At 36.8% G+C, this 14,136-nt stretch overlaps 1 protein-coding gene across 3 annotated transcripts in view; it reads right to left on the reverse strand.

Moving 5' to 3' along the window:
* The window catches only part of LDAH (lipid droplet associated hydrolase), a 181,313-nt gene that overhangs the window by 100,839 nt on the left and 66,338 nt on the right, over window positions 1-14,136 (reverse strand). For all 3 annotated transcript variants that reach the window (XM_054024435.1, XM_054024434.1, XM_054024436.1), the window contains one exon: window positions 9,268-9,437. In XM_054024435.1, coding sequence (XP_053880410.1) covers window positions 9,268-9,437 — 170 coding nt within the window. The remainder of the gene's footprint in view (window positions 1-9,267; window positions 9,438-14,136) is intronic.

Below are 14,136 nucleotides of genomic sequence, written 5' to 3' on the forward strand. Positions count from 1 at the left end.
CAGGATTCATTCAAAGAACTCTTACACCGGCTAAGTTAAAGTTTCTTTTCAGAAAGTGTTTTCTATAATGATGGCACCACGTGCCTGTTGGCTTATGTTCACAGGTCATAATCTCATCAGAAAAATAAAAACCTCATGACCCTTACGCTCTTTCCGCCTATCCTTCCATGTTGCTGATAACATTCTCTCATTATTTCGAAGGTCAGACACTCACATAAGGATAGTTCTAGCAGTTCATGTATTGTTAATAAATTTCCCTCTTTTGATCCCGTAGTCCCTCGTGGATTTCCAGCAATTCTATACTAAAGAATTTTGTTTTCTCGTAAGAGGCCCTTATTTAATATTGTGGTGACTTCTTTCTTTCCTGTCATTATGAAAATACTTCCCAACTTCATAATCAGGCTTTCAACACAATTGAATCTAAATTATTAACTCAAGGGGTCAGTGGATTGAATTTTGTATCATAATACATCACTTGGCAAAGGAATTGTGACTAACTTGTTATTTACCTCTCTTATGACCCAATCCTGCTCCCATTGAAATCAAAGTGGAAGGTGGTTCAGGCTGTTACTGAGGAACAAAAGGAGCAGTTCTGTGTGTGGAGACAGAAGTAGGAATGACAGAGTGCAATCAATTCACCTCTCAATCTTCTTTTTGAGAAATTAAGCACAATGAGCTCTCTCACTGTAAGGCATTTTCTGTAGCCCTTGATTAATTTTGTGGCTCTTTTCTGCATCCTCTTCAGTTTTTCAACATACTTTTTAAAATGTAGACATTGAAACAGTACACAGTAGTCCTGTATTGTCTTATCAGTGACATATAAAGAGGTGAAATCATCTCCCTTCTCCTACTCATTATTCACCTTTTTATACATCCAGGGATCACCTTATTCCTTTTTGCCACAGCACAACTGTGGGAGCTCACGTTCAGTTACTGTCCACCATGACCCCTAAATTCTTTCAAGACTCACTGCTTCCCAGGGTACAGTCCTCCAGTCTGTGGGTATGACCTCTTGTATAAGAGAGGCCATAGAACATTCCCAAAATAATTCCTAGAGCTTATCTTTTAGAAAAAAACATCCAATCTTGATTTTAAAATGGTCCGTAATGGAGAATAACCACGACCCATGGTAAATTGTTCCAATGGTTAATTACTCTCACAGTTAAAAATTTACATCTTATTTCTAGTCTAAATTTGTCTAGCTTCAATTCCCAGCCACTGTATTGTCTTACACCTTTGTTTGCTAGACAGAGGAGCCCATTATTAAATATTTGTTCCCAGTGTAGGTATTTACAGATAGTAATCAACTCACCCCACAACCTTCTCTTTGTTAAACTAAACAGACTGAGCTCCTTGAGTCTGTAACTATAAGGCAAGTTTTCCAATCTATTAATTATTCTCATGGCTCTTATCTGAGCCCGCTCCAATTTATCAACATCCTTTTTGAATTGTGGATACCATATCTGGACACAGTATTCCAGCAGTGGTTACACCAATGCCAAATACAGAGGTAAAATAACCTCTCTACTCCTACTTGAATTAAACAATGACCACCTGGGCCTGAAAAAGGCCACCAGGGCTCAGTTGCAGGGTGGGTGCTCAGAGAGAAGGACTCTTCCCAGAGACCACAGGTCACAAGGAAAAGGGCTGTGTGATCCCTGAGCCCAAGGGGGGGGGGGGAAGAGGAGGGGACTTTATTTCAAGGTTATTTTGGGATTTAATTTGAAGTAGAACCCCAGCAGGGAAATTTTGTTTTACAACCATCTGGATTGTGTGGAGTTCTTAAAGGGCTCTGTGAGAAGGGTGCCTGCAGCACCCCACTAGGTCAACAGGGGGGCTCTAGAGCGACAGGGGGGCGCTACAGGACAGACACACCCCACAACAATCCCCATTTGATGATGATTCCCCGCAATGACAGCTGCTTTTTGAGAACTGTCAGTTAACCAGTTCTTAATTCATTTAATGTGTGCCGTGATACTGTGTAGTGCTAATTTTTAAAATCAGAATCTCATGCAGGACTAAGTCAAATGCCTTACAAAAGTGCAAGCATAGTACGTTTAAGTAGTTACCTTTATCAGTCAAACTTGTAATCCTGTAAAAACTGAAATCAGGTTTGTATGACAAGACCTATTTTTCATGAAACCATGTTGACAGGCATTATTATATTCCTATCCTCTAACTTATTATAGGGCTGTCAAGTGACTAAAAATATTAATTGTGATTAATCATGCGACTAAAATTAATTGCGATTAATCGCACTGTTAAACAATAATAGAATACCATTTATTTAAATATTTTTGGATGTTTTCTACATTTTCAAATATATTGATTTCAATTACAACACAGAACACAAAGTGTACAGTGCTCACTTTATACTGATTTTTGATTACAAAGTATTTGCACTGTAAAAAAACAGAAATCGTGTTTTTCAATTTACCTAATACAAGTACTGTAGTGCAACCTCTTTATCATGAAAGTTGAATTTACAAATGTAGAATTATGTACAAAAAAACTGCATTCAAAAATAAAACAATGTAAAATTTTAGAGCCTACAAGTCTACTCAACCCTACTTATTATTCAGTCAATCGCTCAGACAAACAAGTTTGTTTATATTTCCAGGAAATAATGCTGCTTGCTTCTTGTTCACAATGTCACCTGAAAGTGAGAACTGGCGTTCTCATGGCACTATTGTAGCCTGTGTCGCAAGATATTTACGTGCCAGATGCGCTAAAAAGAGTCATATGTCCCTTCATGCTTCAACCACCATTCCAGGAGACATGCGTCCATGCTAACGATGGGTTCTGCTTGATAGCAGAGTGGACCGACGCATGTTCATTTTCATTATCTGAGTCAGATGCCACCAGCAGAAGGTTAATTTTTTTTTTTTTTTTGGTGGTTCAGGTTCTGTAGTTTCCGCATCGGAGTGTTGCCCTTTTAAGATTTTTGAAAACATACTCCACACCTCGTCCGTCTCAGATTTTGGAAGGCACTTCAGATTCTTAAATCTTGGGTCGAGTGCTGTACCTATCTTTAGAAGTCTCACATTGGTACCTTCTGTGTGTTTTATCTAATCTGCAGTGAAAGTGTTTTTAAAACGAACAAACATGTGCTGGGTCATCATCCGTGATTACTATATCATGAAATATATGGCAGAATGCAGGTAAAATAGAGCAGGAGACAGAATTCTCCCCCCAAGGAGTTCAGTCACAAATTTAATTAACGCATTTTTTTTTTAAATTAGCATCCTCAGCATGGAAGCATGTCCTCTGGAATGGTGGCTGAAACATGAAGGGGCATACAAATGTTTAACATATCTGGCACGTAAATACCTTGCAATGCCAGCTACAAAAGTGCCATGCAAATGCCTGTTCTCACTTTCTGGTGACATTGTAAATAAGAAGAGGGCAGCATTATCTCCTGTAAATGTAAACAAACTTGTTTGCCTTAGTGATTGGCTGAACAAGAAGTAGGACTGAGTGGACTTGTAGGCTCTGACATTTTACATTTGTTTTTGAGTGTAGTTATGTAACCAAAAAAAATCTACATTTGTAAGTTGCACCTTCATGACAAAGAAATTGCACGACAGTACTTGTATGAGGTGAATTGAAAAATACTATTTCTTTTGTTTATCATTTTACAGTGCAAATATTTGTAATAAAAAATAATACACACTTTGATTTCAATTACAACACAGAATACAATATATATAAAAATGTAGAAAAACATTCAAAATATTTAATAAATTTAAATTGGTATTCTATTATTTAACAGTGTGATTAAAACTGCGATTACCCGTGATTAATATTTTTAATCTCAATTAATTTTTTTTAGTTAATCGCGTGAGTTAACTGTGATTAATCGACAGCCCTAATTTTTTATTAATAAAACCCTGTATCGGGGTTTCCATAATTTTGCCTGGAAATGATTTCACACCCAGGTCATCCCACTTGCCCTTTTTAAAATATTGATTTAACATTAGCACTCTTTCAGTCTTCTGGAATATCCTTGTTATTCCAAGATTCATTAAAAAATTAGTATCAGAAGATAAGAGATCCTAAGCCATCTCTTTTAAGATTCTTGGGTGCAAGTTACTAGGGTCCTCAGATTTTAAAATATTTATCCCTAGTACATTATGTATAGCATCCTTCTTGGTTGCTGATGGACTGGAAAGTACATGATCCTCACGTGATACAAGCACATAATTCTACTTTTCCAAATACAAAACAAATATTTACTGAACATTTCTGCCTTTTCTGCGTCTTTTTACCATCTCCATCTAATAATGGGCCTAAACCATTGCTAAGATTTCTGTTGTTTCTAGTACACTAAAACTCCTCTTCATTGGCCGTAGCCTTCCCAGCCACTCATTTTTCTCAGATATCTTCAGCTTCCCAATTTTCTATACGTTATAGATTCTAATTTAAATTACTGGTAATTTCTTTTTCCCCCTTTTCCCCATCTGCTTCTTTTATTTCTAATTGATGCTTTCACTTAGTTTATGAGTGCAAATCTATATATATTGTTATGCGAACCATTTATTTTCTTTTACTATAATTTTCTCCGTATTTTTTAATAAAGTTTGTTGTACAGGCAATTTGCTACAGTCTGCCCTAAAAGAGTGCAAAACCCTACACCATTAAACAGAGTGGCAAAGGCTAAGGAGGTTCTGGAAGTCTCATCAGAAGGGGTATGGGCAAAGGTGTCTTCTTCCAATGAACGTGTCACATAAAGGCAGGAAAAGATATATCAAGGAGGCACTGAGATTTGAAGGGAATGTAGCTGACAGCAGGCATTATGTCTTGCATGGCAGCTGGACTGGCCAATCTTTGGATACAGAAGATTCCACTTGAAAGAATTCACTTTGGTGGCCCAAATTTGATTTTAATCCTAAATGCTCTCAAGAACCTTAAGAACTGCTGGATTTCTTGGGCTTAAAGGCAGATCCTAAAGTGGAAGAATGGAGGGTAATATATATCATGTTATTAAAGAAAGAAAAAGAAAAAAAGATAGTAACAACCTTGGAATTGTAGGCCAATAAGCCTTCTTTCAGTACCAGGTAAATTAAAGGGAATGATAAAATATCTATATGAGCATAATATGATCATAAATAATCAGAGAGTGACTTTTGTAAAGGAAAATTGTGTCTCTCATCTACTCGTTTTTTCTGGATGCGTTAAAAATAAATAAAATACATACATAAATAATGGACACAGGAGATTTGGTTGAAATGATGCATATGGATTTTCAAAGTCTTAGATAAAATCCCTCACCCTGTGACTATTAAGTCCCTAAGACTGTGAAGAAATGTAACTAATAATGGGGTGAGAGGCAAAGTTCACTCATGCATTGGAAACTAGTTAAGAGAGAGAAAACAAAGAATGGGCAAAAATGATCAATTTTCTACATGGCAAAAGGTTAACTGTGAGGTGCCCAACAATCCATATTAGCCATGTTTGATATATTTATTAATGATCTGAAAAAGGGGATGAACTGCAACAAAATTTGCATATGGCACAAAATTATTTAAGTTAGTCAAGATGATAAACTTCAGAGAGACTCAACAAAGCAGGGTTATTGGACTGCATCAGGGTGGGTGAATTCAGTGTTGACTAATGTAACGTACGATATATTGGAAGGAACAATTTGAAATACTCAGACACGCTGCTGGATTCTGAATGAGCTGTAACCACTCAGGATAAAGAGCTGGGGGTAATTTGCACATGGAATGGGATAACAATGTTTTCAGTCAATGATGCCTTCAAACTTGTGTTCAGTTCTGGTCATCATCATTATCACCACCACCACCACACACACACACACACACACACACACGACTGGGTCTGTTTTGTTTGGAGAAGACTACCAAGAAGGGTCACGGTGAAGGCTATTGCCTGTGTCATGCAGAAGGTCAGAATAAATTATCACAGTGGTTCCTTCTGGCCTTAGAATCTATGAACACAAAGGAATGACTGGCACAGTGAAGGCAAATTGGCTTGTCCCATTTTCTCTCTCTCCCCTAATGCAAGAATATAGAGACATCCAAATAAAAAAGAAGAGGCAGCAGAACAAACTGCTAAAAGGAATCACATTTTTCTTTTTACCCAGTGCACAATTAATCTGTGGATCTCACCATCACAAAGTATCACTGAGGCCGAGAGATTAGCAGGATTCAAAAAAATATTTATTTGTTTAGACTTATACATCCATTCATTAACAAGGAAAGCCTATTCCTTGCTTTGGGTACTTTTTGACTATTCTTAAATACATACCCATAAACCAGGCCAGTCATCTAACTGTTTGTCCATTTATACTGATTCTCAGCATCTGGAGAAACGGGAAAATGCAGTCCTTTGGAGGGTCATTCCCACCCCTGCATTGCCCCTTTTCTCATTGGAGATACCATTGGCAGAGTCTCCCGTACTACACAGTAGCAATCACACAGAGGACACAGAGAGAAACTCCTACTTGGAATTCTGACAAGAGGACTGAGGCCAGCAAGGGATGCTGCTGTGGTGATAGGGTGATCCCTGACAATACCCCCAACCTATTCCTAGCTCTGATGTCAAACTCTAGCACAGCTTAAAGCCTCCAGAGTTCTGGATGATGAGGAACCATGGAGTGCAAGAGAAGCAGAAGGGCAATGCTACAGAGATTTCACTTCTTCCCTTTCATGCCTGCCAGCATATTCTATCATCACTGTTTCTCTCATCACTGTTCATAAAGAGGACAATATTTGGTTAGATTATGACAGTGTTTTAAACTAAGTACCAAAAATTAAACCTGCTAAATATTCACTAAGGATATAAAAACTAGTGAACTGCTAGAATATATACAACACGTTAAGCTCCAGATCAGAACAGTAAAACATGAGCAATGAAAGGTTCATAAAAAGCAGTGAATTTAAGACCAAACCAAAAATTTATATAATAAAGGAATATCACAAAAGAACTATACAAAAATAAAACCAAATGATCTAGCTACTAAACTACACATATGTGCTTGAAATCTTGTGGGAATCAAATATTCCAGTAAAAATAAAAAGGGAGATGGAAACACAAGTTTCTTATTATCACACTTCATACGTTATAAAACATAACAGTTAACTTATTTTTGGCAAAAGGACAAAGGTTGCACAACACTCTGGCTTACACAAATATTTTTCTATTGTTAAATGCATCTTAAATGTAGCGTGTCATATATTAACTTCAAGCACACATTGCGCAGTGCAGTTTCAGAGTGTCCTAAAGATACCGAAGTTTCAACACATTGACAAATATCATGCTGCCAGTATCCACCGGGCCAGGTGTAACAAAAATTACTCAACAATTCATAGTTAATGGAAACCAGATAAAACAATTTGAGTAATAAAAATCATACATATGGAGACCAAAGAAAAGTTGATATTTTTGGACAAATTACTGCACATGATATTTTCTAGAACACTCCCTTCTTGAAAAGAAAAAACAGTTACACAAGTTCCTTCAGAAAACTTTGTTTATAATCACAGAATGAGTTATGCCTGTGGAAATAGATCAGGTTAAGTTAATGTTTCATTTTTTGAAAAAAATTGCTGTTTCTTTTAGAGGGGGAAAAAGCTTGAATGGCAGGGGAAATAGTTAAGAAGAAGTGAATGGATTATATATATATATGAGCATTGTATTCCCCCTCCTGTCCCGGTAGGGAATTAATATAAAAGAAAAGGTGAATATTTGGGAGGAGTGGAAGTAAAGAATCTCACTATTATTAATTCTTATGATTTATTGCTAAGTGTTGACAGTGTGTTAGGCACTCACATTCAAAGGAAGGACACTGTCCCTGCCTGAAGTCACTTGCTATCTAGAAAACATTAGACACAAAGGAGCTCACTGAAAATGTTGAGATATAAAGGAAAATGTCAACATCAGATACGAGATCTTCCCCCTCTCACACATACAAACTTCTCTGCCTAAATTAGGTCTAAGCCACAAAAGCAAGAATTTTAGTACATTTGTATTTCATTTAAAAAGAAAGAATGTCCTTAACTCTACTACTACTAACAGTTTATATAATTTAAAAAATGAAATCTCTAATTCATTTTTCACAATTTATGCTTTTTTCATTTACATTTAGCATTTTACTCATCTTCAGACAATAAGAGCAGATTGATCCATAAACCTTTCCTTTAAAAATGTCAATTTTTATTATTAGCTAGTTTCAGTCTTAGGTTCTCATGCAACAACACAATGCAGATGTCAAATATCTAGCGGTCTCCACACAGGATTATTAGCAAGGAACTCTGGAATTTCAATCCTAGTACCATCACTACCTCCTTCTAACCTTGTGCAAACCAGTTAACTGTTGGGCCTTCGTTTCTCTAACTGTAAAATGGAAATATTTACTTTTCTGGCTTACTAGGATTTTGTGAGGTTTAATGTTTGCAAATTGCTCTGAAGTTATGAAAGCACCATGGAAGCCCTAAGTATTCTTATTCTTAAACATTTATATTACAGTAGCAATTAGAGACTGAATCAGGCCCTCATTTTACTAGGCTATTATTCTGTTGGTTATTATTTAAACTCATGGCACTGATAGTGGAAGTTTAAATAATAAATAAATGTTCAAGGAAATTTTAAAAAATTATGAAAACATTTTGACACATATTACCATAGGCTTTTCAAACACATTAATTAGGTGCATGTTGATCCTGAAACTGGCTAGCAGTAGCCCTTTTAATAAAAAAAACCCACCTTATATCCATGACATGCAGCAGCGTATATGTTATGTGATCTTCCATTCCAATTATATATTGCATAATATTATTAAAATGTAAACATATCAAATTGCATCACTGCCAATAATGACATTTACTACTGAATTACCAAACCGGATTACTCAAGTTAATTAACGTCCACGGCATCCTTTGAGATACATCAGTCCTGCATAAATACCTACCTCATCTTACAAATAGGGAATTACTACTATTCTGAGTTGGCAGCAGTTCCCCATATCTCTTTTGCAGGGGCGTAAATTGCTACGCACAGTGCTTTACAGTGGAAAAATCAGATCATATATTTCTGTATCACTCTCCTCTCTTCTGGAGTCAGACACTCATGAAAAGTAACTGAACGTCATTTACTTTAATAAGAACTTGGTCTGAAATTAGAGGGGATGCTGCTTCTAAACAAAGGATGTGGAATCCGATTATCGTCTTTGTTGATTAATCAAATGTTAAGCTTGGGGGATGCTCTGCTGAGCGATATAACTTCCCTTCCCCAAGGCTGACATACCTGAAGTTCTGATGCCCTCTTCATCATTTCAAGGGTGATGTAGCAACCGATTGAATGACCAATCAGCACAAGCTTCATATCTTTTGGCACGTTCTTTCTGAGGAAGTCCAACTTGTGCTCAATTTGTCCGTGAAGTCCAAAGACATCCTCTAGTTCTTTAATATCCGTGTCTGAAAAATAAAACAAATACACATTCTTTTATTTAAGGGCATTTCCACTAACTCATCCCTCCCCACTTCTCTAGAAAACTCTCTGAAATGAAAATAATTTGTAATTTTGAGTGATCACCCACTGATAAACTTAGACCTTCATTATGACCTGCACAGGATGTGAAATGTTGCGTCTAACTGAAGAAAGGGAAGGACTTAGCAACCCAGGGAACTGAGAGCACATCATCCCAGCCTGATGCTCTCTTTTCAATGGCTTTTCATTCAATTCAAGATCAAATTCAAGGCTTCGGTCCTGATCTTCAAAGTACTCTATGGACTGACTCAGGTTCCTCAGGGACAATTTACCTTGTGTGATCAAGACCTACAACAGCGATGTACCTCATAAACAATGGAACCAGCAACTTAAGGATCGAAACTAACACACGTAAAATAGAACTTTTTCTCCAAACAGACCACAGCTGTGGAACTTGTTTCCAGAAAAGGTCAGAATGACCATGAACCTTAGGACCTTCAGTGCATTATATAATGTAATCCACTTCTTCAACCCCACGCTTCCCACCTTCAAAATAACCCTACCAAAATCTCACATTTAAAAATACAGAGGCACGCGCACACACACACACAGATATACACAGATTGTTTTGAGTCCACTTTAATAAACTTGTAAATAAATTTACACAAATTCTTAAGACTTCACCGATCACTGCTAATTCTCCACTCCATCAAAGACTTTGTGAAACCCCAGGCAAGTGTCTCAGTGCCCCATCTGTAAAACTGGGATAGTAGCATCTCCCTACCAGGAAGGGGTTTTGTGAGGATAGATACATTAAAGACTGTGAGGCACTCAGATATATTTAATTTCCGAAGAGAGAAAGAGGGAGAGAGAAAAACGTAGACAGGGCCAAATTTTCATTTACAATAATATACATAGAATAAATGACATTTATACCCTCTTTAAAGGCCCTTTCCACAATATAAAGGGGGCTTAGCATAAATGAGAATATAGTCCACAATACTGTTAATGCCGCCATCAAAGTTTTAAATCCACATACAGTAAATTTCTTGTCAATCACAGTCAGCAGTTTTAAATATTTTTTTTTTCCACATTAATGTACTATAGCTACTGTGCATGTAGTAGCCACTTTCCTGGATGGAATGAGCTGATACTGTACTAGACTACCTTTTTAGTTGCCTACATAAAATGACCTTTTGATGCAAAATGATAATTGTTAAAAGAAAATAATGTATCCTAATATCTCCCCCCCGAAACCTCAAGCAAATTACCACAGAGTTTGCCACAGAAAGGGCTTTGTTCAACCAAACTAATACTCCTAGTAAAACTGTTATTTATTGGTCATGTCCTGGTATGATTTATATTAGGTTGCTTTAAATGAAAAAAAAAAAAGTTTTATTAAAACACATGTGAGGGACAGAAAATTAGATGAGAAGCAATGTTTTGCCAATGAGGCTTTCTGCAGGTAATGGAAAATGAAAAAGCTTGTTCTGTTTTCCAAAACTTCAAATAAGGGCCTAAGGCCAAAACATTGTTTTTCATCTTAATTTCTGTTTTTAGCAAAAAATTGTCTTTACTACTTTTTATTTGTTTATTCGGCAGCCTAACTTCATGCAGGAGATAGTTGGCCACCTCACTCATCTCAGTAAAAGTACAGACAGAACATGTCAGATTCAGAATAGCAACGTGGTTCATGGGTAGGGCATGACACTTCACTGGAACTCAGTAGACCTGAGTTCTATTCCAGGCTCTTCTACTAACCTACTGCGGGACCTTAGGCAAATCAGTTTCTTTCTATATGCCTGTTTCTGATCCCATCCTTTATTTGTCTTGTGTTGCTCGCTCTGTGGATTTTATTGAGAGTTTTGTAATACCGGATGTTTTACTTAAAGCCCCGGTACCTAGAAAGAAGTGATTTTATGGGAATCTCAGCTTTCATTTTATAAAATAAAACAAAAATAAATCTGTAACTCTCGTTATTGTAGTGAAAAGCTCAAAAATATGTACCACAAAGCTCAAAACACCAGATGGTAAATGGAAAACATGCATAAATAATAAATAATAATAAATTTATCTCATGATTTTCTGTGGGGCATGAATAATGATTTTTGAGCATTTGGGGTTCAGATACTGTATCTTTCTACATTACGAACTTCAGGTCAGGGAAAGTTGCTCACCATGCGTATGTTCATTACCTGATACAATGGACATACTAAAACAGTTGTGTAAATACACAAAACATCAACAACTATGGGCAAACATAGTGCCAACATTTTCAAACTAGCCTTCCCGAAGATAGGCACCTAAATCCATATTTAGACACCCAAATAATTGACCTATAAGATGCTAAGGTACCCACAGCTCTCATTAATTTCAGTAGGAGCTGTGGTTGCTCAGAACCACTGAAAGGATGGCCACTTATTTAGATGCCTAATTTTAGGTGGCAAGCATGTTCTTTTCTTTTCACACGCTGGTATATTGTGAAGCCAAATTACACTAGTATGACAAACACTGCATGGAAGGATAAACATGTACTGGAGTTTTCTAGGATCCATATGCTAACTTTCAATAAATTACAGATTATGCCTTGCTCCTGCACTCTTTACTCAGGTAAAACACCTATTAATTTCAATAGAAAATCGAACTAAGGACGGCAGGGCTGAGACCTATAGAACAAACCAGTTTGAAACTTTCTATTTTTTCTATGAGATTTTCTTCCCTTGTTTAACAGCAGTGATTATTCTAGTAACTTTCATCTCTAAACATAATAGTACAAGAGAGAAATATGAAACTACTTTCAGCATGGAAAATAACTAACTATGGCCCTGATCCCACAAGCAGATGTGCGCCAGTGTGGAATCCTGCTGATTTCAATAGCTGTTTTCACAGATGAATAAGAATGGCCACAAATCAATGGTTAATAGCATTTGAACAAATAAGAAATTTACTGGACTGGACCCATAAAACCCCTATTGGCAGATGCTGAAATCACTCGCGGCTTTGCCAATCATGAATAATCCACACATTCCAAACTCCAAGACTTCTAGACCATCCCACATCATCGTGTATCCTCATATATATTTACATTTATTTTAATTTTTTTGGCCCCATATAAAATTGTCCTGGTCTCATGTTATCTCAAAATGTCTCTCCAGTGCAAGCGTTACCTTTATAATGGAATGAAATCTATGGGAGCAGGGTCGTGTCATTGGTTTATATGATTATTTATTTATTTTTATAGAATAAAATCATCCAGGGATTGTCCAAAATCAACATGAATTTCTTGGGTGGAGATGTTTAAATGGGATCTTTATATAAACAAAAAGATTTGCACAAACACATTGGCAGTTCCCTTTCTAATGGCTCTACATCAGAGAAGAGAGCAAAGGACGAGCTACTTCACCTCAGGTGTGGAATAAATTGCACGGCTGAAATGAAGCTCATTTAAGCTGAATTTTTAGATAGCAGAAATTACATGACTTGTACCTTATGCTGAATACACCCTATCTGAGCCAAGCCATGTAGTCTTAAGACTTTATTTAGCTGAAATGTATTAAAAGAAATACTGTATTTCTGTATTTTCTTTGGCAAAATGTTAATCTACTGATGTGCTTTTGGAAAAATAAGCTTGCAATTGCTTTAAGAATCTCTTTTTCTGACCTCTATTAAACCCAGAGTCAGAAAACAATGATAGATTAAATTCAAGTGCTTGTTCAGAGTTTAGTTGTCTGGTTAACCTTGCTAAGAAGAATGGGTTTGAGAGAAATAGCCTTTTTGGAGGGGGAAAAGGGGTGGTGTTGTATGTGAGTGAAATTAGATGAGAAGAAAATCGATACAGCCATATGAGCAGACAGTAACAACCCCCATGAGACTGACACAGAGACCATAAACAGGGGCATATCATTACAAAGTCTACAAGATCTTGGATCTCTTTTAAACTAGTTGCTCATAAAAGACACTGCAGGCAAGATCTGCAGGGATGAAATCGTACCCTTACCTTTGTACATGCCTAATTTCTGCATGTACATCCCTGAAGTGTGCATGCAAATAAGGGACTTTCATGCACACATGGCCAGTTAGGCAACAGGATTTTGAACACTCAAGTTGGGTACCTATGAATATCTCTGTGCAGTTGCCAGGGTCAAACTTTGAAATCTGGCCCAGGATGTTTAATCATAGTTGAAGACTTCATACAGTAATTTCATAACCCCCAAATTTTAGTCATGGTCTGCTAAGACACAATATAGACTTTCCTTCGAAATAAAGGGAAGATAATCTAGGGGAGTGCTAGAGGCAGCCACTTGTGAGAAAAGTTATCTTTTCATTTTTTTTAAATAGAAGAGTAGAGTTTCAGATACCTACAAAAGCAGATACTATCAGTTACTTTATTTTTAAGATAATCAACCAGTTCAGCCACCCATTCAGTTATGTTATTCAGTTATGAGTCTATTTATATGGCCTTTGTCACTGAGCACTTCCCATTTTTCCAAAGATGACGATATTCTCTCGTTTCCTTCCCTCCTATCAAGCAGGCTTTGGTTTTATTTTTGTTTTGGCTTTTATTTAATGAATGACTCTGTGGAAATGGAGGATACTATTGTGGGCAAATAGGTGGAGTTTACATTTGGCTTTGAAAACACTGAGGTGTTTCAACTAGCAGTGACTCCCATATTCTTTGTCTGGCTC

Source organism: Malaclemys terrapin, chromosome 3 (genome assembly GCF_027887155.1).
Source record: "Malaclemys terrapin pileata isolate rMalTer1 chromosome 3, rMalTer1.hap1, whole genome shotgun sequence".
NCBI classification, from domain to species: Eukaryota; Metazoa; Chordata; order Testudines; family Emydidae; genus Malaclemys; species Malaclemys terrapin.